At 40.7% G+C, this 9069-nt stretch overlaps 2 protein-coding genes across 2 annotated transcripts; one reads left to right on the forward strand and one right to left on the reverse strand.

Annotated features, from left to right (window-relative positions):
* Nucleotides 1-718: 718 nt before the first annotated feature.
* On the forward strand, nucleotides 719-1519 carry mrpl21 (mitochondrial ribosomal protein L21). The gene has a single exon (XM_022767650.1). The coding sequence runs from the start codon at nucleotides 750-752 to the stop codon at nucleotides 1335-1337; it is 588 nt and encodes a 195-aa protein (XP_022623371.1). The 5' UTR covers nucleotides 719-749; the 3' UTR covers nucleotides 1338-1519.
* Nucleotides 1520-2278: 759 nt separating this feature from the next.
* On the reverse strand, nucleotides 2279-6852 carry cunh6orf120 (chromosome unknown C6orf120 homolog). The gene is made up of 2 exons (XM_022767651.1): nucleotides 6769-6852; nucleotides 2279-4794 (listed from the first exon to the last, which is right to left on the reverse strand). Exon 2 carries the CDS (start codon nucleotides 4762-4764, stop codon nucleotides 4198-4200), a length of 567 nt encoding a protein of 188 aa, XP_022623372.1. The 5' UTR covers nucleotides 4765-4794; nucleotides 6769-6852; the 3' UTR covers nucleotides 2279-4197.
* Nucleotides 6853-9069: the final 2217 nt, after the last annotated feature.

Raw genomic sequence — 9069 nt, forward strand, 5'->3', positions numbered from 1 at the left:
AACGTTACTTAAAGAAACGCATAACTAGCAGAAAGAGACACAAAACAACCACAAACTGGTCATATGAGACGTTAAAAACACAAACTGATGCAAAAACAACTATAAAAAGATATAAAATTACCACATAGAAACACACAGTTCACGAAGACACGGTTAAAACGACTACACAGATTCAAAACGACCACTAACACGCAAATTACCACAACTAGATGCAAACCTACCACAAAGAAGTTTCTATAAGACACTATAAAACACAAAGAGACACCAGAGACACAAAACAACTAGTTACAAAATTTCCATAAAGACAGTTACTAAATACTAGTTGGTGCCAATGAAATAAAAAAGTGCATAAACACTTCAAACATCTACAGAATGTGGAATTTGCACAACTATGTGTCTTTGTGTAGTTTTTGCATGTGTTGTATTTTTTCTTTTATTCCTCCCCGTTTTCATTGTATCTGAGTCAGCCAAATTTAAATTTATGTTATTGATTAGATAGATAGATAGACATACACTTTATTCATACCCTAGGAGAAATTCAATTAAAAGAATTCAATAATGTAAAATACAGAAATATCATATAATACAATAATAACATTATGCAGAAGCAGAAAAAGTCAGGTGACTGAAACGTGTGTGCGTGTGCGTGTGTGTGTGTGTGTGTGTGTGTGTGTGTGTGTGTGTGTGTGTGTGTGTGTCTTTACAAAGGTCACGCATGCGCCGTGGGAACCAAAGCATTTCCTGTAAAGATGGCGGTGAGCAGAGGCTGTGTAGGACTGTGGAGGACATGCAGCGTGTTGACACCCAGACCCTCGCTCCTGTTCCCCGCTGCTGCCCGACTACAGAGCTCCGCGAGCGGGGAACTGGTGCCCCGGACCTCGCTGTCCCGGCCGCCGTGGGCGCAGCAGACGTGCCTGGTCCCGGAGAATGAGGAGCGGGGTCGACACGCCGCGGTAGTGAGCACCGTGAACCAGCGGATCCACGGGCAGGACTTCGGCCGGCTCTTCGCCGTCGTGCACTTCGCCGGGCGTCAGTGGAAGGTCACGGACGAGGACCTGATCCTGATCGAGAACCACGTCGAGGCGGAGTGCGGGGAGCGGATCCGGATGGAGAAGGTGCTGCTGGTCGGGGCGGAGGACTTCACCCTGATCGGCAGGCCTCTGCTGGGGAAGGAGCTGGTCCGGGTCGAGGCCACCGTGCTCGAAAAGACTGAGTCCTGGCCCAAAATCCACATGCGGTTCTGGAGGAGACACCGGTTCCAGCGCAAGAAGATCATCATCCAGCCGCAGACGGTGCTGAGGATCAACAGCATCCAGCTGGCCCCCAGGCTGACATGATGATGAAGATGATGATGATGAAGGCTGGATTATTTCACACACAGACTGCGGGTTTATTTGTTCTGAGTGATGATAAATATGTAAACAAACATGTCAGGGTCCACGAGTCTGATCAGGAAAAATCAGCCACAAACCAGGACAGAAAATGTTGAGTTTACTCCTGTAAATAACGATACACTGCAGAGATGTGACTGAAATATATTAAATATTTCTGTTTAAATCCCTGGGTGTTTTTTAAAAGTCTGACTTTACAAACCTGTTGCTATGGCAGTTTCATTCAGAAAAGAACAGCAATAATTCACTGAAATATGAGTCTCTACTAGTTTCCCAGTTTTCTGACAGTAAATTCAACATTTTGGAAGCAAATGAAACGAGGTAGGGCTGCAGCTAATGATTATTTTCTCTGTTAATCAGTTAATTTGTGTTTTTAAAATGTCACAAATTCCCAGTGACATCTTCAAATATCTTGTTTTCTCTGATCAACAATCCAAAACCCAAAGATATTTCGGTTTACTGTCAAAGAAGATTAAGGAAACCAGAGGAAATGAACATCTGGGACGCTGAAACCTGTGAAATGTTGCTTTAAAAAAAGAAAAAAGAGTGAAACAATCAACCGATTATCAGAATAGTTGCTGATTAATTTTGACTGACTGATAAATTCAACTGCTGCCCTTTTATAAAAAAAAAAAGACATCTACATTTCTAGCCTGAGTGATATTTAGTTTCGTTAGATTTGTCAAAGAATAAATTATGAAATTCTTGTGAGTTTAGATAAAAAATGATTTCCCAAAACCAGGAAGTTCAATGTCATCAACTGACCCCATACAGGATATTAATCTTGGGGGAAGGTCGTCATTTGTTTGTGTGATGTTGCCCTCTGCTAACGGAGCTCCACGTTCCTCTTTGTCAAACCTGAAACAAAAAGACTCACGAGGCAGAAGGTTTGAACAGTCTGCAAAACAGCCGTTTTATTTAGAAACCCGTTCTCCCTGCAGAGCCCTGATCTGAAGGCACTGTTGAACATTTCTGCTCAGTGGTAACAATAACTGAACTCCAACGCTGGAGGAGATGTTTGAATCAGGAGCTTGTCCAACAGGCAAAAAAAACCCCACCAAAGTCAATGATCAAACCAAATGAAATGTTTAAAGTTAACAGTCTCTTCACAAACCAGAGGTTCTTCCCGCTCAGAGTCTAAATTCAGAATCACGACCCGTCCTGTAGGAACCTCATGTACATGTCCAAATGGCTGACGATGACTGTATTGCTAAGTTTTTGATATTTAAACCCACACACACACACACACACACACACGTCCTGTGTGATGTTCATATGCAGAGTTAAGACAAGCGGTTTCATCCATTCACAGGCCGAGGTGAGACGCAGCCACGACTGTAAACTCTTTGATTTGCTGAATTTACTTTGATTTAATTTAGGTTGAGTTTAAGGATGAGTTAGGATTTCTTTTTAAAGTAATACAAACACTCACACTCAGGTCTTATGTACACTGAGAGTTAAAGGTCGCTGCAGTCGTTCCCCCACAGTCCAAACTGCCCTGTAGGTGCTTCAGTCTGCACGGGACTACAGTGTAAAAGATCAGGGGCAACAGTGAGGTCTGAGGTAGTCGAATGAAGTGGGTGTTTTCATCCTGGTGGTCGTGTTTTGTCGCAGCAACAACAACAAACCTACGTGCGACCACAAGGATATATAAAAATATATAATACATTTCTCCGTCACTGCTCAGCAAGGAAACATGAAAATCCGAGAGAATTTTGCACAACGAAGATGAGACCTTAAGGAAATAACCACGTGACTCAGCTAAAGATCTTAACACGTTTCAATGTGTTTGAAAAGGTTTGAAACCTTCTGAAAAATGAGTTTACGCTGTGATCGACCAGGAGTGCAGAGGTGTGAAATTGGGCTGTTCTCATTTGTCTGATTTAGAGCGTCTGAGCTACAAAAACACGTAAATCAGTCGATGTATTTATAAACTCTCAAACAATACGAGCCCCGTTTACAGCTGTGCTCTCACCTGGATACGTTATCTGGATCCACTTTTTACACCTGGAATAAATAAGTGTTAGATTCTGTTCACACTGATCGACCTCTAGACGTCGTACAAATGTGTTTCCTCATCTAGACTGAATATCCAGATACAGATCTCATGTAACTGTCAGGTGTACACGGGTTCATGGTATTTACACTTTAAACTTCTAGACAGGGCTGTACGACACGTGTTTCAGCCTACTTCATTTAAAGCACTGAGGCCTTAACTCTGACTGCTGCAGCTTCATATGAATGTGAATTGTGTCTCTCATCTTTTACACTGGGATCACATGACGAGAGGATGTCTTCATGGCCAAGGAATGACAGCAGCAACTAAAAAGTCTCAGTTTTTACATATGTGCATGTGAGTGTTTGATAGACTTACAAACATCCATCAAGACTCTTCAGGCCATGAGTTCAACATGTGCCTGTGCTTCACCTTAATAACCTTCATTCTCTTTTTGTATGAGGACACCATGGCAAAGTAACACTCTGCTGAATCTGAAAGGCTAATGTTGATTTACGTATCACTTTGTGAAACATTTTCTGATTGGTCGGGAGTCACTGGTGTGTTCAGCGTTCAACACAGTGATCCACCTTCAACCTTTCAAACTGATTTGTAGTATTTCTATCAGATATTTGTGTTTGATCACACGCAGAGAGCTGTTAAAATGCCAGGATTCTCACTGGAGTTTGGAGCGACATTTTCTCATCCTTACAGAATGAAGGGAAATAATCTTCTTTAATGTATCAAGGCTGACAGAGCCAAGAACAGAGTCTCTTCCTTTTGTCAGAGCAGCGAGGAAGGAAACCATTTTCAAAACAAAATCTCAAGTATAATCTTCAAAAGCCCGATCAGAATTGTCCAAAAGATCGACTCCTCTTTCTCGTCTGCTGCCTGAGGAGCTTCTGTTTGCTTACGTCCATCTTCTGAGGTGTACAAGCCCGTATCGAACGGGTTCTGTGGCACCGTCTGATCGTAAAACACCCGCATTTCAAACTCGCTCTCTTTGTGAGACGGGTGGCCGTAGATGCCGATGCCCACCGGCCTCACAAAGTCCCCCGGCACCACCACCACATCGTGGCCGCAGGTGGCCGACTGCAGCTTGTAGGTGTCGAAGCTAGGCTTCAGGGTTTTATCAGACACGTAGAGGTCTGCGTCTCCCTTGAGGCTTTGCATGTGGAGGATGATTCTGCCATCGTGGTTGAGGCGCAGGTAGCTGTAGTTTCCGGCCCCGATCTGGCCCTGAACCACATGAAGGAGCACCCACTCTTCAGGGATGCCGTCGTCCTCTGAGGGGCTCAGGAAGCCTCTGGCCTGGGACAGCAGGAGGACGACGACCAGGGTGCTGCAGCTCAGCATCATGATGAAGGCATCTGTCATTCAGACTCTGCCTGGACGACACCAGACAGCCTGAAGAACAGGATGAGACACAGATGAAAACCAGGATTTAGCTGCCGCACACAAACAAGGAAGGAAGCTAAAACTCTGCTGATTCAGTGCAGAAAAAATAAAACACTCAAGTCATTGTTTGGTCTATAAAATAACTGAAAACAGTGAAAATGTCTGAGAGCCAAAGGTGTCATCTTCAAACTGCTTCTTTTGAACAATCAACAGGCCACAACCTCAAAATATTATATTTAAAATGAAATTAAAAAGGGAAAATAAGCAAATCCTCACATTTGGGAAGCAGGTAGTAATTTTGCTCAATAAATTACTGGATCGAAACTGTTGTCTGTCAACACCGATTCAAAAAAAAGAATAATTTGGAAATAAATTTTTCAGCCACAAAAAATATTGGACCTTGTTTATTGTTTATTTGTATCCCTTTTAGTTGTTGTCTATATGCTCATATATTCTCCTCTGCCTTCATCTAATCTTTAATCGTGATTTGTGTTTTTATACTATTTTCTTATTGTGCTTTTTACTTCTATTTCTTATGCTTCTTTTATTTCTGTTAAGCACATTGAATGACTTCTGTGTATGACAATGTGATATGCCAATGAATCTGCCTCACTTGGCCAGAGAAAGCACTCTTGATCGTAATAATGATAATAACATAACCATTAGCAGCCGTGTGACGTTAGGTGAACTCCCTGAATGACTGATCTGAGCAACACTAGTGACAGAAATAACATTCAGTGTGGGGAAAATGATTGGAACAAAACCCCTTGACGCTTTTTTTGGCAGAAAGTTTTTCTGTTCATGCTGATGTGTCAGTGTGATATTACACTGTGTTCATCAGTCGCCCCCGCTCAGATAAAACAGTGGCACATTAAGGTAAGACAGTGATATAACCAAATAACAGGTCTGTGGGACAAATCCGGCCTCCAACAAAAAGTTATATTGTATATACAGCACCCAATGAAGTCCCAATAAAAACATAACATTTTAACAGATAATAGACACATCTCAGCCACAAACAGGGAACAATGATACAGAAACTGCAGCAACAACAGCAACATTAACAATAACACTGAAGCAGGCTGCTGTCAGATTTTGCTTAACATGAATTGAATAAAATACACAAAAAATAGCTACAATATACAGTAGATGTCTGTATCTATGCTGCTTGTAAAACTATTAGACTGGCTAATGGTTAAACCCAACTGCTGACCCCTGACCTCAAATATAATTTACATGTATGAAACAGAAAACAAACTTAACTTTAAACAGAAGTGAAAACCTGACAACAAAATAAAAGCCTGACATCTTCAGGAACCCGCCACAATGTCTCCCAAACAAACACAGAGAGGACAGCTGTGACAGCGGAGTGTGAGAGAGTGGCCTGTGTTAACGACCAGCTCGGTCTCAGGTCCGCCGGTGAGTCTGACCTTTGATACGAACGGAAACGTGCTTCAACGGTTACAACGTTTTGAACCACTGAACGTTAGCTACCTGTAACACCTGATACCTGCTTTAACCGGAAGCTTCATCGCTTTCAAACCAGCTACGTGTGGTTAATCTAACATTAAAACAGAACTATGTTGTTTTTAACAAAACTTTAACCCGAGCAGTCTCAACAACCTGACGGTGTTTGAGTTTAAAGCTAACAGCTAACACAGCACCTGCCAGCCAGTAACACCTACCTGTACCAACAACCTGTTTTAAATACGCAATATACGTATTGTTTAAAGTAAATATTTAGTTATAAACCTATCGGTTACCTGGTGTTAAAAGTAGAGATAAGGCTCTGGTATTATCCTGAGCTAACAGCTAACTAGCTTTTTACTTTCAGTTAGCATTCACGCAGCTAACGTCGCTGCTAGCCTGATGAGTTTAAGCTGAAGTTTCAGTTCTCAAGGCTGCGGGATAAATTTAAACTTTATAATCAAGTAACTAAATTATGGTTAAACATGTACAAATTGGTAAATTCGCACAACTCACCCAGCTGTTATTGACTAACCGGCATCTTCGGCCAAACAGAGCAACCTGTCGAAAGTTAATAAGTTCACCTCTTCTTCTCTGCCGGTGGCTTTGACTCAGTCAACGACAACCCGCTCACTGCTGCCACCCACCGGTCACACCTGGTAACTGCACCCAGCAGAATCCAATTAATGAGCTTTTAGTCTTGTTTGTTTCTCTCTGTGTGATGTGATTCACTTTAACTTTACATTTGATCAGACCTGATTTTATCCAATAATCTGATTCATTTCATTTCACAGGTCCCAGTGTAAAATGGTATTTTTTGCATTCTACTTGCAAAAGTACTAGACACTGACAAAAGCTTGTACTTGAAATAAATTTTCCATGCAGCATCTTATTACGTCATACACTCAATTGCCAGTTTATTAGGATACAGTATATAAACTGTTTTAGAGAGGTGTTGATTCAACTTTTTGGTTGTTTTGGGACTGAGTGTATATGCTTGTTGTTTTAGCTAGAATTTTCATTTTTGTGAATTTTTACATAAATAAATATGCTGCAGCATAATAATGCTTAAATTGTGGCAGTGTTGAGGACACTTGAATGCTACAGCTACATACAGTGTTATAATAACCTACACTGTTTTATTTTTGACTGAACTGTGTCAAACAGATAAGAAAAGGTCTTTATTTGCTCGACCCTACATGGTTTCTGACCCAGGGGTTGTTTGTTACTTTAAATAATCAGAAGTGTGGCTATTAAAACATAAAATAAATATGTAGTCAAATAGAAATGAAAACAAATGCATCCCAAAAAGAAAGAATCTAACTGGAGTCATTCAGCAAGGTGTCAGTCACGTCTCATCCAGATCAATGTTGCATCTACTGAGCCACCCATCCAGCTTTAGATCAGCTGTCTTATTGTAATTTCACATTTGTTCAGATATGCCCCGTTAGCACGATATCTACTGAAATACAGTAAAGAAGGTATTTGAAACTGGATTTTTTTTTTATGGCACATTTGTATCCTAGAGGTTTAAGATCCAGATAATAACAATAATAATAATCTCAAATGCTTTTCACGTAACCCATTGACACTCGTCATACATAAAACAAACAAATGACTACACATTGATGAGAAGCTTGGCTACAAAGTCTAGAGTTAAAAACAGACATGGACTCAGTATAGTAACCTCAACATCCCTGTTCAGGTTCAGGGATTTTACCTGCATGTCCTCTCCTCATCTTTCTCACCACAACTACTTTCTCCTTTGAGGAAAAGTCAAAAATGGTGCAAAACTATCTAAAAATAAACAGATTCTCTTCAGGGTCTATGGGTTGTCATTCCCCTCCTCTCTCTTCCTTCACTTCCTAATAAACTGATAAAATGACCCGTAAAACTTTGTAGCTACCATCATAGGAACCTTACCTTTAGTTTTTTCCCTGTGGTTTAGTGGTTCATATTACCAAACAAATCTGCAGCTATGTGAAATACCACAAAGTAACTGCTTTACAGAAAAGCTGGGGCCTTTGGGACTTTTCCCACTTGGTAATCAGGCCTTATTCTCACCTTCCAACATCTGAACCAGAGCAAAAAACACATCTTCATGTGAACCCTCACTGCAGAGAAATGAGCGGGAATCAGCACAGCAGAACGATTTGGAAAAACTAATTTTCTTTTGGAGAAATGTCTTGTAGTGACAGATGCTGTATCATCAAGTGTTACTTTATTGGACTGGATATTATTTACGTTTGCCTTGGCATCACTAAATTTAAAGCTGTCCTCTTCTTTAAGTCAGAACCACAAAGACATTCCACATGTTGAACTAAAAGTCAGATTCATTAGAAAAAAACAAAACAAAAAAAACAACACGAAAACATCTGCACGGACGACAAAAGCCAAACGCTGCCTGAACATTTGCTACAGACTCTTCATGAAACCAAAACGTGTCGACATTTGAATTTTCTCTCTGTTCTCGTCTCTGTTGATCTGTAACCAATTTCTATTCTGGTCAGGTAGAATTATCTGTACACGTTACTCTGCTTTAACCATTTGTAATCCAACAGTGATCATCTCCTCCTCTGTGAACCTGTGAGATAATACAAAATAAATTACAAGTCTGTCTCCAGGCATGCACACTCACACCTCACGCATCAAAGAATCAATGTGTACTAATTTCACATGATTTGTTTTTATAATCCTTTTTCACTTTAATGAACACCAAACTGTAGTTTTAAACAAAAAAAAAAGAAAAGAAAGAAATAAAAACAAAAAAGAAACAAAAAGAAAAAAAAAAAAACAACCAACAAATGTTCAGGTGGG

This window comes from Seriola dumerili, unplaced genomic scaffold (assembly GCF_002260705.1).
Source record: "Seriola dumerili isolate Sdu_G_001 unplaced genomic scaffold, Sdu_1.0 BDQW01001246.1, whole genome shotgun sequence".
In the NCBI taxonomy this organism is placed as follows: domain Eukaryota; kingdom Metazoa; phylum Chordata; class Actinopteri; order Carangiformes; family Carangidae; genus Seriola; species Seriola dumerili.